The sequence below is a fragment of the Syngnathus acus genome, chromosome 9 (genome assembly GCF_901709675.1).
Source record: "Syngnathus acus chromosome 9, fSynAcu1.2, whole genome shotgun sequence".
Classification (NCBI taxonomy): Eukaryota; Metazoa; Chordata; class Actinopteri; order Syngnathiformes; family Syngnathidae; genus Syngnathus; species Syngnathus acus.
The window spans coordinates 4,078,242-4,096,863 of record NC_051094.1 but is presented as its reverse complement, the minus strand read 5'-3'; the positions used below and the strand labels follow the sequence as shown (position 1 = coordinate 4,096,863).

The window sequence follows — 18,622 nt, the reverse complement described above, 5'->3', positions numbered from 1 at the left end:
GTAGTGCAAATGGAGTAAAGAAAATGTCAACAAAAGTAGTGGGACACTCAAAAAGAAAATATGAACTTTAGACAAAATTATTGGGACAGCTTGGTGATTAAAGATTAAAGAGCAGATCATAAGATTTGGATAAAAAGTAAGGAGTCACAATTTAAAAAAAAAAAATCAATGGATGACTTCATTTGCACAAAAATGTGACATCATCACCTGGGAGGAGCCCAGTCGAGTTTAGTGCAGTCCAACAGTGTTCCCACGTAGGTCCTCTTCCTCCACGTCACGTTGACCACCAACACACCTGACGCACACACACGCACGCATACACACGTCAAACAATCATGATATCAGTGCATTCTGGTATCAAGGTATCTCAAGTATCATGATAGTCTTAGTTATCTGTTGAAGGACATTATTATCAAAATATTATGATATCAATACATTGTGAATCAAACACTACTTTAAAAGTATGGTGATATCAAAATATATTGATATAAAATATCATAAAGTATCATATCAAAACATGAGTCTTTTTACAGTGTCCCCCACAGGTTCCCTCACCTTCTTGGGTCTCGTGCCAGACGATGCCCTCCAGGTTGACACTGGTACCCGGTTGGCAGGGCCCCAAGAAGTCAGCGTCTGAGTCGGGCGTGGACGGAAGGGCCACTTCATGTGTGTTGGTGCCGACGGAGCGAGTCCTCACTGCGTTACAAATGGGCAGGGCCACAGCGGGTGGAAAGGAGGTGGCGGACAAAGGTAGCGAGGGTCCAGCAGAGCCTGCTTGGCCCGGAGCAGGGGCCCCGCCAGGTGGAGTGAACATGGGCTCCACCTACAGGCCACACAGGATAACAAAGTCAGAAATATATTGGGGTCTCAAAACAACATGGCATCAAATTGATCATGATAGCAAATTGTCACGGTATCGAAATAAGGTGATATCAAAATGCTGATAGCTAACTGTTGTGAAATCCCAAGTATAATATCAAAGTATCCTGGCTAAAAATAAAAAAAATATTGACAGTACAGTATGTGCTTGTGGATATTCTAATTCATTTTTTTTCCCTTGGGGCATTTGAACTGATTGCAACTAGACCGCTATCAAAGTGTCATCATATCAAGGTATTGTGATATCAAAATATCATGACATCAACGTATCATTCTAGTATTGCGGTAGCAAAATGTTGTGCCACGACAAAGTAACGGGATATCCGAGTACGATAATATGAAACAAAGTATCGTGATATCAATCTCAGATTGTGATATCAAAGTATTGTTGTATTGTATCAAAGTATCGTGATTATAAAATATTGGGGTCTCAAAACGTTGTGACGTTTAAGATTCATGATCAAAACCTTGCCATAAAAATACATCGTGATTTCTAAGTATTGTGAAAATATCACGACATCAGATATCAAAATATATCAACAATCATATTTGAATATCTTCATCCCCACCTCCTCTGTAACCATAGCAACATAATAGGAGCTCAGTGATGTAGTATTTCTCATCCACTTCCAGTTAGTATTCCTCGCCTCTCTGTCCTGTCAATCATTATCTTCTCTCAACGTTTGTCCTTCCTGCTCCTTCAGCATCTATTTTACTGCCCCCCCAAATCCTCTTGCTCATCCTCGTTCTCCTCATCCTCCCATCTTTTTCCCCTCCTGTGGTGTCCTGACGTTCCCTTTTGTTCCGCCATGATGTTGTCACAGGCTCACACGCCAGACAAGTGTGTGCATGCACGCTTTTCTTGCGTACTCACTCTTCAGCCGCTTTCACCTCTTTAAACACACACGCTTGCACACGCACAAACACACACACACACACACACACTGTTCCACTTGCTATTGAAGAAAAACGAATGACTTTGGAAGTAACAGAACGCGTGAATAACTACCTGCTAACATGCTCACAATCACCACTACAATACAGTTAAAACAACACAATCAGAGCACAACAGCAAAAAAAATCACACAAACACAAAACACAGCAGAACACAACCTTAACGGGGTCATGTCAACGCAACAGAATGACAACGGGAAAATACACCAAACAAAGCAGCTCAACGCAATAGGCAATTAAACACAAAATGACTCGACTGTGCGTCGAAACGTTTGATCATTGAAACACAAAATACCACACACGTATATTACAACCACAACAAACGTATCACAACGCTGACACAACTACAACCCAATTCTGATTCCCGACACACTCATCTGTCACAACATAACACAACCACAATGAAAACACAACAGAAATCGCACAATCATAACAATGAAACCACAACACAATGTGTTCACAAGGCAAGACAATCTGGACACAACACAAGTGTAGCATGACACGGCACGAGTGTATAAAAACCACAACACAAGAAAATGATAAAACAGTCAAAACACAACGCAGCTACTGGAAACACACAAACATGGAGTGAACAAGCACAAAGACACAACAGGACAAACACTAAAAACACAAACATACATTTGACACACACTTATGTAAAGGACACACAACTTGCTACTGGACACATACATTGAAGACAGATACAAAGTTATACTGGACACACATGCACACGCTCGCAGTGGGTCCAAAGGCATAGCCAGTGAACACAACACACAAAAAGTCCTCCTGTTGTTATTTTCTGCTGTTATGTTGTGACTTGACATTCCCGCCACGCATCTTCCTCCATCTTTGCTTGCTCAGTCAATGAATGAAAGAATGCCATTCCTTCTCTGGTGCACACACAGAGATTTTTTTTTTTTTCCCTCCTCCTGCTTATCCTTGGTGACGTCACGTGTATGTCAAGTGAGTCAAACAATAAGATGATGAGGGGACCCAGCCTCCTCTTCCAGACAAAGAATGCACGTGCAAACAACAATAGCACATCATCATCGTCATCATGTGATGAGGAGGAACCTTCACCTCCTTCGTGGCCTTCACACCCTTCGCAAGCAGATTCGCTGTCATGCACTTAACTGCTCGCGCCTTCGCTCATACCAACCGTGTGAGCTCCTCCTCGGTGCTTCTTGGCCGCGTGGGTGACGTCGTCATGCGGCTGTCTGAGCGCCGAAAAGCCGCAATCCAGCGCTCACAGCTGCGGACGATGGACGACGGATGGACGGACGGCGTCGTGCAGGTGCGAGGCGTCCTGACGTGCTGCTTCGCCTATCCCCCTCCTCTTTCTTCTTCGTATGTGCATCCCCCCCCCACCCCACCCCCCCAGACGCGCTGAGAGCAGCGCGCTCGCTCGGCCAAGGAGGGAGATGCGAGGAACCAAGGCCGACGAAGAGGCGGAGGCAGAGGAGAGCCCTCATCAGCGGGTTTCTTCTAATTGCTCTCGCTCTCTCTCTCTCTCTCTCTCTCTCTCTCTCTCTAATTTAGTTCTATATTATTGGCTATGGGTGATCTGTTTGGTTATCTGCACGAGATTTCTGTATTGGTCAATCTTGTTTCTCGATCACATTCATTATTATGAGGTGTTATAATATGACAGTAATACGACAGTAATATAATAAAGCATATTTGCATATAGATCACATATGTGATATTTTCCTGATCAATTTAGTACTGAATAAATCCATTATTATATGCATTTCTTTTTGTACAGGTGACTGACTGAAGCACAATCATGTTTTCTGTCGTCTGCCACTGGGGGTCGCTGCGGTGTAATTAATTGGTGGGCACGGCTGGGAGGTCAGCAGCCAGAGGCGGTTGAAGCAGATTCTGCCTGGCAGAGGTCATGTGAGGGTTATCGGTGTTTTTGTCTGTTTGTCTTCAATTGTTCAATAAAGATTGGTTTTCAAAAAGAAAAAGAAAAATGGTCATGTGGCGGTCAGCTTGTCTGTGGTGTTTACCCTAAAGTTGGCTACAATAGAATAAAACTACAGGTCACTTAATTAGCTAAATTGTCAAATCACATCAATACAAAGAGGAACATTTCAAAACAACATTCATATGATAAAGAAAAGCATATTTATATAATGACAAAACTAAGTAAAAACTAACAAAATTTATATAATGACAAAACTGTGTACGGTTCATCTCATTGTCCAACATAGTTCAAGATGACAAAATGTAGTTTTAAAACTAGCTGGAGAGTTTTTGTGTAGCTGTCAATGACTGACTGACTGACTGCTGATAAGACAAGTGGGACAGGAAGAGAATGATGATGTACATGTTGACCTTTTCATCACATCAACATTAAAGATAACAAACATTCACTTGGGTAGTAAGATTGTCAGTGAGTTACGTAACTATTTGCTTGGTTTCTTAGTAAGTTGTTAGTTTATATGGTGTAGTTATTCATTCAGGTACTAACTAAATTTGTATGTTGGTTGGGTTCTTTTGTCAGCCATTCTGTTATTCTTGTACATTACATTGTCCTGTTACAAAATTGGTCCTCAGTCAGTCATTGAGTAAGTGACTTTGTGCAGTTAAGTAAATGTCATTGGTGGCAAATCCAAGTCCAGAAAGTTAAAAGCCCTCCACAGTTTGTAGTGTAGTTTTTTTTTTTTTTACTATCTGGACCTGGATTTGCCAACTCTGTGGGGGAGTAATTTACCAAATCCAGAAGACGCACAGAAAAAAAAACTTTCTTTTGCTCTTAGCACCACCTAGAGGACTGGAGTGGAAAACACTGAGGCACCTTTCTTTGTTTGTCTGGGAAAATGGAGGCGTGTTGACTTTTGACTCTCAAACATTTCACTCTGGACTTTGACACACAAACAAATAACTAAATATAGTGTGTGCGTGTGTGTGTATGTTGTTGGGGGCGGGGCTACAACATGTCTGTTAAAGATGATCAACTTCTAACTACATTTTTTGGGAGGGCAGGCATCATTATAAAAATATTTTTAACGATAAGAAAAGTGTCAATAGAAGTTAAGACCTGTTCAAAATAGTAAACAGATTGTTAAAGCTCAGCGATACTACTACTAGTCCCTTTTGAACGAACACATACCCATAAAAATGCTGCCTTCCAGTTTGGCTTAAAAATTGGACCGAACCAGGCTGTTGGATCAATTTGACTCAATTTCTTTTGTACAAAACAACCCCAGGTTGTTTTTTGGCAAATCAACTTTCCTCCAACTTCCTGGGTCGGTCCAATTTTCACCACAGCACTTTTAAGGATGTGTAAACTGTGCTGAACGATAACCACTTGTTTTCTTTGCTTGTAAATTTTTGATTTCCTATTGGAATGTTTCCTGTTACTTGTTGTTTATATGTTCAATAAGCAAACAAACACAAACAAAAAAAGTGCATATGTACACACACACACACACACACCTATGGCGGGATCATATGACACCTCACACTCGCCTGTCGTGGGATCGTATGATGCACGCACACGCATGCATGCACACACACAAACACACACACACACACAGAACACACACACAAAAGCGGGATCATATGACGTCCTGCTGGTTCTCCTGAGTAGCGGTTTGAAAAATTCTTTTTATCCTCTATTTCGTCAAAAGTAGCCGCCATGCCAAACACGCAGTTGGGTCGAAGGTTGACCCCAAACAAACAACCCCCCCCACCACCACCCCCCAAACAAACACACACACGTACACAAACGTTCCGTGGCGTGATTGGGCGGGGGAGGGCGGCAAGCCAGCAAGCGGGTGAAGGAGTGCGTGTGGCATTGAGTTTTGGGGGCCACTCTTGTCCAAGACATGACTGACACCGTCACGCCGCTGGAGGAAGACGACAGCAGCGGAACCGGCGCAGGAACGTACAGACGTGACCTCAACAAAGACAACCATCCGATTGGCAGGTCAGAGCATCATCTCCATCTTTACCAAGTATTGTTTGTAGAACATTGTTACGGAAGCTGGTTTCAATTTAAAAATAAAAATAAAAAGTGAAGTAAATGAGAATGTGCTTTGTTCAGTCCAAAGTTTGACATGTCATCCGAGGCGCGTCAAAGAAGCCCTACGATACTCGATGAACGTCTGCAGAGCTGCGAGGCCGAACACCAACAAATAAATCAACATCAGCTTCAACGACAACAAAATCCAAACCGCCAACATCGGAATACATCGCCGCTGGTCAGGTAAACAACTACATTGAGCAAAAACAAAACAAACACGCAGAATACATACTGTTGCGTGTGTGTGTGTGTGTGCTAGGTCCAAGACGTTTGACGCGTCGGAGCTGATTCCCGTGAAAACCGAGCTGCACTCCAAGCTGGAGAGGAAGAAATCTCACTACAGTCAGGTGTCAAACACAACTTGAAATACAAACGTTCAAACTCCTTTTGTTCCCTTCGACGGTCAACCTGCTGCGTGGCACGCTTGACTAGAATTGCACCATTTTTTTTGTCTTGCAGCTGTCCAAGAGTAACTGTCAATACCATAAAATCTTCAAGGAGATCAGCAAAGACGAGCAACTCGGGCAAAGTCAGTTCAACTTTGTTTCCATTGGCGAATGTCAAGCTGGCAGAATTGCGGAACAAATCGTGTTGTCGTTCCGTCTTCAGGTTACACGTGCGCGCTACAGAAGGACATCTTGTACCAGGGCCGCATGTTTGTCTCCGACCACTGGATCTGCTTCCACTCCAAAGTCTTTGGGAAAGACACCAAGGTTCAAAAATTCCATTGCTTTCTTGATCTGTCCCATTAGAATTTTGTCACGTGAATCTCGATTCTGGTCACTATTCTCTTTAAAAAAATTGAGAACTGAAAAAAATCTGAGACGGTTCCTGCTGTTGTTCTTGAGATTCTTGGGTCACCTTGTTTCAAAATTTCGTCTTGTCATCTATCACTTTGGCCAGATCGCCATCCCGGTCATCTCGGTCACCCACGTCAAGAAGACCAAGACGGCCCTCCTGGTGCCCAACGCAGTGGTGATTGCCACAGCAAACGACAGAGTAAGGCGGAGCAAATCACCATCACCGACGTTCCGTGTCAGACAAACTGTGACTTCATCTTCTTTACAGTATGTCTTTGTGTCCTTCCTGGCCCGCGACAACACCTACAAGTTCCTCATGTCCGTCTGTCTTCACTTGGAGGTGAGTTTTCCAGGTCGCAATATTGATACTGACCAATCCTCTTCGACCGAGAAATCGTCGACGCTTCCGCTGCGGTCGGAACGCGTGAAGTGTCTGCTAGAAATGAAGTTGCTAATTGAGATGAAGTGCCTTTGATGAAAATTGAAATTCATCAACATCGGGAAGTGGCTAATTGAGTTGCTTGACTTAATGGATTGTGAAATGGATCTCCTGCGCTCATGTTAGCTTGCGAGCTAGCCATTAGGTTTGGCAAAATTACCCAAAGACAAAATCAATTGCAATGATTCAATGGGAAAATTCGGAAGCAGATATTAAATGGGAAAAAAATACTCGTAAGGATGCCAACCTGAGTGGGAGTGGTCACTCCTGATGGCACTCACAAGGCCGCACCCCTTAAAGGCACAAGTCAGCAGACAAACGTGAGTGAGACTCCAATTCATTGCAAATGTGTGCTGATTAAGGAGAAGAGTCCGTGCAACAGCCCCATTCCGTCTTCACCCCAAATCACCTTCCGAGGTCGGACATCGCCTCGCACGCCGCGTTTCCCACTGGTCAGCAGCACACGCACACACAAAAACAACTCCCACGCAAGCTTCCCGTTTGACCTGGCTTCATATCCGGCAGAGTTTCCACGCTGACTTTGCCGACCTGAACGGAACGCTGCTGCGGAGTAGGCAGGACACGGAGGAAAGCAGCACTTCCGATTCCCAGACGCCGGATGACGACAAGGTGGCAGGTATCTTGGCCAATCAGATCCACAAGAACTGTTGTAAGAATAACCACAACATACAATTCCTGTCAATAATCTTATTATAATGCCATCAAAATTCCACAGGAAAGTCTTGTCACGCTTCCAATCATATTTGAATCAGATTGGCATCCCAACAGCAATCCTGCCATGATTCCATCACAGTTTTTCTCAAACTACTCTTTCATCCGATATGATTCCCTGCTGAGAAACAATTCCCGTCAGAAAATCCTTCTGGCTGGATTTCCCTCCATGATTCCCATCTCTTCTTGCACCTTGCAGTCTATCCCGTTCCTCCCTTCCTGGAGGCATTGAAGTGCAGTGATGTTTCTCCACTTCCTGAACATCAGCACCAAGTAAAGAACCTTCTTCATCCCAAACATTCCAAGATTCCCAAGCAGGAAAGCAAGCAGCATGGTTTGGAAGTGAAGCGAGAGGATGCCAGAAGTGGACAAACGCTCTCCCTCAACACTCTACTGTGTGTTTACCTCTTTCTGTGAGTATCTGTGTGTGTGTTTCACTCCCAAAAACGATACAACATTCTGACACGTATGTGTGTGTGTGTGTGTGTGTGTGTGTGCGTGTGTGCGCGTAGAGTATGCATTTTGATGCTGTCGTCATGCTTCCTGACCGTCAAGATGCTTTCCTTGGAGCATCGACTGGCGACGCTCGGTCCTGTAACAGAATTGGCTCAACCGGAGTGAGTTCACATGACTAGCGGCCAGCTAGCTTTAGCATGAGGATAACATCTCAATGCACCTATTGATTTCCCAGCACTGATCTATTTCGTGATTTTTTTTTTTTTAATATCTACGGTACAAGCCATACTACTGGTATTAGAAGGATTAGCATCTCGCATATTAGCATATTGACGGTATTTTTTTCCTTTCCTGCAGCGACTTCCTGCAAAATAGTGACGACGTCAACAGGGAACTTTTCTCTGAACTACTGAGCCTCAACCTCAAGAAGTTGGAAAAGGTCTTAACTTGGAACCAACCAATCAGCTTTCACCCACAATGTGATATGACTTTGTGACCAATTGAACACAATTGGCAGCTAATGACGACAAAGTGAAACCAAACACCAGCTCACGCTCATTAAGATTTTATAGATAGTTGATCCGCTGGTCAACATAAACTATTCAACGTCAGCTAGAAGCTAGCTACAAGAGTCAGTTGGTGGTTTAAAAATAGATGGCTAGTAGCTAGCTACTTATGCATATTGGCAGTGCAGAGGAGATGGAGTAGCAGCTCGTAGCTAGCCACATTAGCATTTTGTTTCATATTTGAAGGACAAGCACCTCAAAGCTAGACACGTTAGCATTTTGTTTTATAATTAAAGGACTAAAATTTGTAACATTTTTACAAGATACAGCAGGTAGATTAGTTGATAGTTTAGAATAGATAAACTAGCAGCCAGCTCAATTAGCATGTCCATAGATGCTGTACTGTACTTTGGACTAGCTGGACTAGCATGTAGAGCTACAATGGCATGTGGGTGTAAAAGCTTGTGTTTTGTTGTGTTTCAGGTTCAGAAGAATCTTCAAAGACTTTTGGATGAAGCCGTCTGATGATTTTTTAAAACTCTGTAAATATTTATATAATGTAATACTATAGAAATATGTACAGCACTGGAAAGATTAAGAGAGGAATTGGGGAATTTTTACTATTTCTCAACAAATGACTGAATTTGAATTTGGACTATGTGAGCTATGTTGTCAGTATTTTCTTTGAATTATAAATGCTAATTTAACCTATGAATAGTGAAACCGATTATTTTGTAGCAGTATAATTTCTTTTAAAATGAATGAATTCTGCAATATGCTTGTCACTTAAAAGTATTGACTGATGTCTTGAGTGAGTCTTAACAATAATACATTTTATTAATAAGGCACCTTTCAAGGCACTCAAGGTCGCCGTATTGCTGATGTCATCTACAGATCTTTTCACCATGATGTCATACAATTGGTCAAAGACCCTAACCCTGAGTGGCATTGCACCCCCATCCTACTCATTTCTACATGGGTGATTTTTTTTTACCACAACCTTTGAATCCAATGGCCTCGACACTCAAAACCAACATCAACGCCTCCATTTTCACAGGCCCTGAACATGCTGAATGCGCTTCCGTGGATGTACGACACGCCGTTTATGCAAAATGGCAGTCAAAATGAGCTCCACCCACATTTAATCCAATCTGGGGGCTGCACTCAGGGGCAATTCAAAATAAATCAATGTAGCCCTGCTTCCGAACCCTGGGGAACACCTGGGTCTGAATCAAGATTATTGAGGTACATATTCTAGAGCATTTGTCCTCATTCAAAAGTGGGGTATGCCAAAGATTGGTCACCAGCTAATGTTAGGACACACACAAAAAAAAAACTTGATTGGTTCACAAGCTAACGGTGGATATAAACCAACAATCAACTGGTCGCTAGGCAATGGTCCTCACACAGGAGATTTGTACCCAGAACCTCCTGGCGCATAACTACAGTGCTGCAGAAATAATCCAGGTTAACTGAGAAAAATTGAAGATGATGTGTGTGTGTGATTCTGCTTGTCCACTTGGGAGAAAGAAAGCAGTTGTTGTTCTCATGCTAATGCTCGCACGCTCGCTCGCTCGCTCGCTCGCACACACACGCACAAGGAAAACGTCACTGGCAGAACAATTAGTTGTCTTTGTTACAGATGTCTCATGTACAGCTCAAGATGCTGAATGAATGTTATGTGGTTTGTACAAATGTAATCTTTAATTACCATATTCAACTTTAGCTTCGACAAAACTTTGGTCCAATTTTAAACGCCTTTTGCTCATATGCTAACTGTCCAGCAAGAAAGAAAACAAATGTGAAAGAGAGAAGCTCAAATGCTAACAGTGGGTGAACATGAGCAAGATAAGAAAGTGCGATAAAGTGTGATTTGAACACTGACATCTTTCATTTGGTGCATTCATGCTCATCTGGGATATCGCAGTAAAGGGAATGAGGGAGGCTGGGCTGGGGTGATGGACGACAAACAATAGAGCACTTGACAATGATGGCACAGCATGTGACCCGCAGAGTCATAACATGGGCGGAATATTGAAAGATATATTTTCATACACATTTAAAAAAATTTAAAAAAAGGTTTCATTTTAAGATTTGGAAAATATTTACTTTTATTACTTATTTTTATGGGTTTTTTTTTGGTAGACATTTGTAAATAAAAATAAATCATAAATGTGTTATGTTTTTGGACTTTTTATTATTTTTATGAATGAAATTGGTTTTGTTTTATGACATTGAAATGGATTACAAAAATGTTTTTTAAGAAAGACACTATTTTCATTTTAGCTGACTAAAAATGGCTTTAGTACATGTTTTATAAAATCAACTTTTTCAAAATCACTTTTTTAATAGGACATTAATAAAATGAGGATATTATTTTAGGACATTTTCAAAATACACTCATATGAAACATATTTTTAGAATTGCCTTATTTTTAATATTAGAACTCTTTCGAGGCCATTTTGACTTTTTAAAAAAGCCAACACAATGAATTTTTTTTTTTTCCTGTTTGAAAGCCAAACGCAGATAAGCACGAAATTTTCAATTGTTTTCCATTCGCATTGAGCTGGCCACGACGGCCATCGGCGGGCATGTGGAGGTGGGGAGGCCGAGGTGGGGGTCTCTGCGGAGGGGGTCACGGATGACAAAAGGCCACTTGACGCCAAGTCAAGTGTATTCTGCTTGTGTCGCACTCACACTGACAGCGGACAAGCTTCATCACGAATTTCTGAACGGGGAACTTGCTGGGATTCTACCCGACACATCTATCCTCCTGTGGGAATCTTACGCAAGGTGGGAAAAAAAATACATACATGTGTGTGTGCGTGTGTTTACATATACGTATATCTATACGTATATATAATTTTGAGGGTGCCACATTTTATCTGGCAAACTAGGACTTGATTGGCATTGAATGAGAAATTTAAAAGAAATGCAACTTTATCTCAAATATACGTATATATATTTGTGATGTCATTGCTTGATTGTTCTTCTTTCTTTCTTTATTTGTAGGGTCAGTTTTGACATCAGTAGATGCCGGCGTCGCAGTGGGATTTGTCCGCTCGCTAGTTTGTCGGAATGTCAGGACGCAACTCGGGGGTGGGTGAGCCCGCCGAGAGCCGCTTCCACGTGGACCTGGTCCACGAGGACGAATCGCGGGGCCGATTCAGAGTGGGCTTTGGTGACCCCGGCGCGTTGGGCAGCGCCGCCGACATCGGGCTCCCGCCGGATGTTTTCCTGGAGCCCGACGCACCGCGTAGCGACTCGGTCAGCCTACACTCGACGGGCACCGGGCAGACGCAGGTGTCGGACACGCACTCCAACACGTACTACATGAGGACGTTCGGACATAACACGGTGGACGCCGTGCCCAACATCGACTTCTACCGCCACTCGGACGCTACGCTGGGCGAGAAGATGAACAGACCCTCACTGGCTGAACTTCACGACCAACTCGACAAGGTGAGCATCAGAAAATGCCACGCCGACTCATACCTCTTACGTCATGGAAAATATATGGATGGATATAGTCTGACCTTGCGCACACACGTCCACACAAACACACATAAGTTCCGTGGTCGCTTTGGTACCTGTGATGACGGTCTGCTGGCGTTGGTCAGGACCCACTGGAGGACGGGCTGGCCAACGGGGAGGAGCCGTCGGCGGCCGAGGAGGGGGCGGCCCGGGCGGCCAAGGAGACCAAAGGAGCCGCCATCAAGTTTGGTTGGGTCAAAGGAGTCCTGGTAAGATCATCTGCAGAATAATACGCATGTCAGTTGCCTTAAGGTTCAAGAGTCATGGGCGATTGGTTGTAGGTGCGATGCATGCTGAACATCTGGGGCGTGATGCTCTTCATCCGAATGTCGTGGATCGTGGGACAGGCCGGCATTGGTACACCGACGCTTGCGCTCGTTTGGCATGTAACGCGCATGCGCGCTCTAATGACGTGGACGTTTGCCGCAGGACTGACCGTGGCCATTGTCCTAATGGCCACGGTGGTGACCACCATCACGGGTCTGTCCACCTCCGCCATCGCCACCAACGGCTTTGTACGAGGAGGTGAGTGACACCTTCCTCGGACCTTCATTATCGCAGTTGAATCGTGCGAAAAAGCAGACAACCGGTTATGTCCCTAATTGTTGCTGGCGCATCGGCCAAACTCGGCAAGCATGTGTTTCTAGGTGGCGCTTACTACCTGATCTCCAGGAGCTTGGGTCCAGAGTTCGGGGGTTCCATCGGTCTCATCTTTGCATTCGCAAACGCGGTGGCAGTGGCCATGTATGTGGTGGGCTTCGCCGAGACAGTGGTGGAGATGCTCAACGTGAGGAAGGCCTCTGCCGATTGAAGTCCTTTTTGGTTGCGCCGGCGACATTTCTTCTTCTCCTTCTTGCTCGGTGGGGTTGGCTTCCAGGACGTGGACGCCTTGATGACGGACGAGCTGAACGACATCCGCATCGTGGGCGCGTTGACCGTCATCCTGCTGCTGGGCATCTCGGTGGCCGGGATGGAGTGGGAGGCCAAGGCTCAGATTGTCCTGATGCTCATCCTGCTGGCCGCCATCGCAAATTACTTTGTCGGAAGTCTCATACCTGACCAGGACAAGAAGGCCAAAGGATTCTTTGGATATCAAAGTCAGGCAAATATCAATGTTTTTGACCGTACGATTTCGAAAATGTCGAGACGCTCCGTGAGATGATCACCATTGTTGTTTCCTCCCTCGATGTTGAAGACTGGACTGAACTTGTCTGAAATTGGTTGTCAACTCCGCAGCGGCTATATTTGTGGAAAACCTGGGTCCAGACTTCCGGGATGATGAGACCTTCTTCTCCGTCTTCGCCATCTTCTTCCCGGCAGCCACGGGAATCCTGGCGGGAGCCAACATCTCCGGAGACCTTAGTGTACAATTTGACTATTTAATGACAAGATGGTGACTCCCAATACATTTCCAATCATTTGCGTGGTGTCCATCTTTCGAAGGACCCCCAGTCTGCCATCCCCAAAGGAACGCTACTCGCCATCCTCATCACGGGCCTGACCTACGTGGCCGTGGCCATCTCTGCAGGTTGGTGGCATCGTCATCATCTCGCCGATACGCCGACCAACGCGCTGGGCGGTGATCCTTCAGGCTCGTGCATGGTGAGAGACGCTACGGGCGACGTCAACGACACGCTGAGCGACACCATCAACTGCACTGATGCCGCCGCTTGCACGCTGGGCTACGACTTCTCCATCTGCAAAGAGGGAGGCTGCCAGTACGGCCTCATGAATGACTTTCAGGTAAAGCCGTCAAGACACGAGTGTGTGTGCGTGTGTGTGTGTGTGTGTACGTGTGTACTTGGGGACAATCGTGTCACTGTTGTTGTTGTTGTGAGTCACAAGCTTCTTGCAGTCATGAATGGACACATTGTTGATGGACTCCTACGCACACACAGACTGTTGTAGAAATTTCTGTTTGGTCGTCTGAAGATGAAGAGCAATTATTTGATTCAGACACGTGTGATTTCAGAGATTCGTTTCTGAATAGATGAAGATACACCTTTGTCACGTCCGAACTTTGAGAATATTTACTGTGGTTGCACCAAGACTGAAAAACAAGTGATGGAGCATCAAAGTTTTGTCTCCTGAACCATCTGATTTTTATCGTAGCAGCAACATGATTTTTACCTTGCAGGCAATGAGTCTGGCATCGGCCTTTGGGCCTCTCATCACGGCGGGAATTTTCTCGGCCACCCTGTCGTCCGCTCTGGCCTCGCTGGTCAGCGCTCCAAAAGTCTTCCAGGTAGGAAAAACACAGCGGAAAACTGTTGAAGCATCTTGGCCAATAGTGTCCATCTCGCCCCACCACTTGCCACTTTGGAAAAGAAACAACAAAGTAAATATTTGGAAATATAATGCAAACTACTTTTAAATGAGCTGAAAATTTGTTTCCTTCATCTTTACTGCCACATGTGTGACATATTTCTGTCTTGGGGGCAAAACAATTCTGAGACACTGGCGGAGCTAGAGGGTGGAGGCTGCAGGGCCACTGCCCCCTCCCCTGAAATATGCCCCCCCCCTAAGTGCAAGGCCCCCCTGTTGAAGGGGTAGTAGAATCAAACAAGAGACAAAATGTGTACAATTGTGCGGTGTGTGTGCTCAGGCTCTTTGCAAGGACAACATCTACCCAGGCTTGGGAGTCTTCGCCAAAGGTTACGGCAGGAACAATGAGCCTCTGCGCGGCTACGTGCTAACCTTCTGCATTGGCCTCGCCTTTATCCTCATCGGTAGCCAACTGACGCTACAGATCTATAGCTGTTGATAACTACGGTGAAAAAAGAAAAAGAACACGGTTCATTTTCTTTTCCCCTTAGCCGAGTTGAACATCATCGCTCCAATCATCTCCAATTTTTTCCTGGCGTCCTACGCGCTGATCAACTTCTCCGTCTTCCATGCCTCGCTGGCCAACTCTCCGGGTGAGCTTGATGACTCATTAGTGGAAAGCCGTTTGAGTATTTATTCGATTTTCGACACTGAGACGTTTACGCAATGTCAGCTAGATTGACTCAACTGGCTGGCTCGCATTGTTCCGAGGCCAACGTTTTGCCCTATGTCACCACAGGGTGGCGTCCGAGCTTCAAGTACTACAACATGTGGGTGTCCCTGATGGGCGCCATCCTGTGCTGCGTCGTGATGTTTGTCATCAATTGGTGGGCGGCGCTGGTCACGCTGCTCATTGTCCTGGCGCTCTACATCTACGTCAGCTACAAGAAGCCTGGTGAGCGTCAAACCTCACATGCATCTACTCTTGCCAGCATCTGACCAATGTCTTCTCGTCTCTCTGGTCACGTCCACCTGCGCAAGACGTCAACTGGGGATCATCCACTCAGGCTCTCATCTATAACCAGGCTCTCACGCAGTGTCTCAACCTGACTGGTGTGGAGGACCATGTCAAGAACTTCAGGTGAGCTCAAAGTGGGTCACAACACAGACGGGTCCCAGAATCGTTAGATCGTATCTACGACTTGACACTCGATGGCACGACATTCATTTAGGCCTCAGTGTTTGGTCCTGACCGGGTATCCTAGCTCTCGGCCCGCTCTGCTGCAGCTGGTCCATTCCTTCACCAAGAACGTGGGCCTGATGGTGTGCGGACACGTCAGAATCGTACGTACGCGCTTCAACGTAAGCTCTCTGTGTCGCGTGACGCCCTCATAAGTGCCGCATGTGCGTTTGCAGGCGTGTCGGCGTGCCAACGCAAAAGAGGCGTCTCAAGAGCATGCGCGCTGTCAGCGTTGGCTCAACAAGAAGCGCATCAAAGCTTTCTACGCTCCGGTCTTCTCCGACACGCTCAGGCATGGCGTGCACTTCCTCCTCCAGGTGGCGCCGACGCTCCTTAGCCTTCCTTATTGTGTCATTGAATGATTGACGGATTGAGTGACGACGTCGGTGTCTCCTGGTCCAGTCAGTGGGCCTGGGCCGCCTGAAACCCAACACTCTGGTGCTGGGCTTCAAGAACAACTGGATGGAGGGTCACATGAACGACGTGGAGACGTACATCAACATCATCCAGTAAGGAATGCCTTTGTCTTTGTCTTCTTCACCTTGGCTGATGCGTCATGGGCGTTATCCCGCAGTGACGCCTTTGACCTGCAGTTTGGTATGGTGATCCTGAGGCTTCCTGAGGGATTGGACGTCTCTCACATCCAGGGACAAGGTCAGTGGCACCCATGACTCTGTTGCTAACCAAATGGGCAGCACCGAGCCATGCGTGAGAACAGACCAATTTCCATGTATATCAGAGACCCTTCATCAAGCGATCTCAGAGTCTCTTCTTTCACGCTAGAGATCCGTGTCGACGTTATCAATCGGTCCCAGAGTCTCTGCTGTGGCAGATTTTCATGCAGGTGTCATCAAGCAATCCCAGAATCATCACGGAGACATCGTTTGATGATCTCAGAAGACATCACCAGCTCATCTCAGAGCGTTTCTTGGCAAACGGTCAATCCACTTCATCTCAGGCCACTCCAGCATGTGAGCTTCTTATGTGTTTCCTGCAGACGAGCTGTCTTGTTCCAATGACAAGCCTCCGGTCAGCAAGGACACTCCGGTGACCGTCACTCTGACCAAAGACTCGGATTCAGACTCGAGTCCGTGCAAGACTGCTAGCAACCAGAGCAGCCCGCTCATCATCAGAGGTTATTGACCCATTATTATTTATTATTATTATCATCACAATGATATCTTAACGTCCTAATAATCAGATTGATATTTTTTCAGATACTCACAAATTGAATTGATATGCAGTCAGATTAAGTCAAATCATGGTTACTGAACAAATCAAACTGGTCAATCCATCTGTCTTTGTGTGTGAAGATAGTAAAGCTGCACTGAGTACAAGTGATCAACGCCTCCTTGAATCCAGTCAGCAGTTCAAGAAGAAACAAGGGAAAGGCACCATCGACGTCTGGTGGCTTTTTGATGACGGAGGTCATTTTCTTTTTCAATCTGAATCTTGCAAACCAAAATTTTACAAGGGTTCTGCATGAAAGACACTAGACTGTGGTGCTACGTAAAAAAAATGGTCTCGTTGTGTGTGTGTGTGTGTGTTTAAGGGTTGACACTGCTGCTTCCCTACCTGCTGACCAACCGGAGCAAATGGGCCGACTGCCGCATTCGAGTCTTCATCGGAGGAAAGATCAACCGCATCGACCATGACAGACGCATGTCAGCCACACACTCGTGCCTCAAATACCTCCGAGGAAAAAAAGTGCACTAACGTGTGTGCTGTACACAGGATGGCGACGCTGCTTAGCAGGTTCCGCATCGACTTCTCCGACATCAACGTTCTAGGAGATATCAACACCAAACCCAAGAAACACAAGTAAGTTGCGATGAACACGCAGCATCTTGATGTCACACTCATTTTAAACGGCAAAAGAAACACAAGTAACAAAAAGTGAGCCCATGTGTGTGTATAGCAAGTTGTGGTTCAAGGCCATGGTGGAGCCGTACAGGTTGAAGGAGGAGGATATGGACCAGGAGGCGGCCGAGCGTCTGAAAGCCGAGCAGCCCTGGAGGATCACCGACAACGAGCTGGAGCTCTACAAGGCCAAGGTGACGTCGAGCGCGTCTGCGATGTGGCGCCGTTTTTGACAATAACGTCGGCCACGTTTGTGTTCAGAGCAATCGGCAGATCCGACTCAACGAGCTCCTCAAGGAACACTCCAGTGACGCCAAGCTCATTGTCATGTGAGAAAACATATCTTCACCACTTGACTTGTTATTGTCATTAAAACTAACAGGAAAAAAAATATGTCGGATGAAAAGTTACTTTTCAAAAAAAAAAGACAAACCAAAAATAACTCGATAAATTCCATCCGTTTAGATTCTTATACATCTCAGTAATTGTCATTATGATTGTGACTGCAATTGCAATTTTGCATACCCAAAAAAGTGTCCGCTCTTTTGTGATTGGTCAGGACGATGCCATTGGCGAGGAAGGGCGTGGTTTCTAGCGCCCTCTACATGTGCTGGCTGGAAACGCTGTCCAAGGAACTTCCTCCTCTCCTGCTGGTGCGAGGAAACCACCAAAGCGTTCTCACCTTCTACTCCTAACACGCACACAAGCGCAATAAAATCACACTTTGACTTTAGCGACACTTGCTGTGTTTCTGTCGACCTTTAAAAAAAAAAAAAGTGTTATTAAATTGTCATAACACACTGATCAAATGTACATTTAACGGTTTGTTTACATGTATAAAAGTTGTATTGATGCAGAGAAAGAACGTGTCCGTCGCCTTGTTATTTTTGCTTTTACGTGAATAAACTATTAGGGTGGCCGACA

The 18,622-nt window shown here is 45.3% G+C and overlaps 4 protein-coding genes across 10 annotated transcripts in view; 2 read left to right on the top strand and 2 right to left on the bottom strand.

Moving 5' to 3' along the window:
• The window catches only part of LOC119127166 (centrosomal protein of 120 kDa), a 35,250-nt gene extending 25,219 nt beyond the window's left edge, over positions 1-10,031 (bottom strand). Inside the window, exons 1-2 of the mRNA XM_037258962.1 lie at positions 10,020-10,031; positions 6,909-6,911 (exon numbers count right to left, since the gene is read on the bottom strand). The gene's annotated coding sequence lies outside the window, so the exon portion shown is untranslated. The remainder of the gene's footprint in view (positions 1-6,908; positions 6,912-10,019) is intronic.
• znf608 (zinc finger protein 608) overlaps positions 1-12,464 on the bottom strand; it is a 27,083-nt gene extending 14,619 nt beyond the window's left edge. For 2 of the 3 annotated variants that reach the window (XM_037258952.1, XM_037258954.1), the window contains exons 1-3: positions 12,390-12,464; positions 556-823; positions 208-295 (exon numbers count right to left, since the gene is read on the bottom strand). In XM_037258952.1, coding sequence (XP_037114847.1) covers positions 208-295; positions 556-814 — 347 coding nt within the window. In that variant the 5' untranslated portion in view covers positions 815-823; positions 12,390-12,464. Of the gene's footprint in view, positions 1-207; positions 296-555; positions 824-2,992; positions 3,325-12,389 lie in introns of those variants that run through there. The other variant, XM_037258953.1, reaches the window with a different exon arrangement.
• On the top strand, positions 5,598-10,867 carry LOC119127213 (GRAM domain-containing protein 2B). 5 transcript variants are annotated; one of them, XM_037259077.1, is made up of 13 exons: positions 5,598-5,770; positions 5,888-6,049; positions 6,126-6,213; positions 6,326-6,395; positions 6,476-6,579; positions 6,770-6,865; positions 6,935-7,006; positions 7,468-7,557; positions 7,631-7,742; positions 8,037-8,250; positions 8,350-8,454; positions 8,651-8,772; positions 9,283-10,867. In XM_037259077.1, the coding sequence occupies exons 1-13, from the start codon at positions 5,670-5,672 to the stop codon at positions 9,312-9,314; spliced, it is 1,368 nt and encodes a 455-aa protein (XP_037114972.1). In that variant the 5' UTR covers positions 5,598-5,669; the 3' UTR covers positions 9,315-10,867. The 5 variants fall into 5 exon arrangements, with proteins under 5 accessions (XP_037114972.1, XP_037114973.1, XP_037114969.1 ...); XM_037259078.1 differs by having other exon boundaries at positions 5,599-5,770; positions 8,651-8,732; XM_037259074.1 differs by having other exon boundaries at positions 5,599-5,770; positions 7,631-7,775.
• LOC119127162 (solute carrier family 12 member 2-like) lies at positions 11,477-18,622 on the top strand. Its single transcript, XM_037258956.1, has 26 exons — positions 11,477-11,592; positions 11,812-12,261; positions 12,420-12,542; positions 12,615-12,690; positions 12,763-12,858; positions 12,981-13,120; positions 13,211-13,430; positions 13,570-13,697; positions 13,777-13,861; positions 13,925-14,076; positions 14,471-14,578; positions 14,939-15,062; positions 15,150-15,251; positions 15,398-15,553; positions 15,640-15,739; positions 15,831-15,942; positions 16,015-16,155; positions 16,241-16,347; positions 16,413-16,492; positions 16,836-16,973; positions 17,152-17,265; positions 17,391-17,502; positions 17,573-17,659; positions 17,757-17,892; positions 17,960-18,027; positions 18,258-18,622. The coding sequence occupies exons 2-26, from the start codon at positions 11,878-11,880 to the stop codon at positions 18,391-18,393; spliced, it is 3,225 nt and encodes a 1,074-aa protein (XP_037114851.1). The 5' UTR covers positions 11,477-11,592; positions 11,812-11,877; the 3' UTR covers positions 18,394-18,622.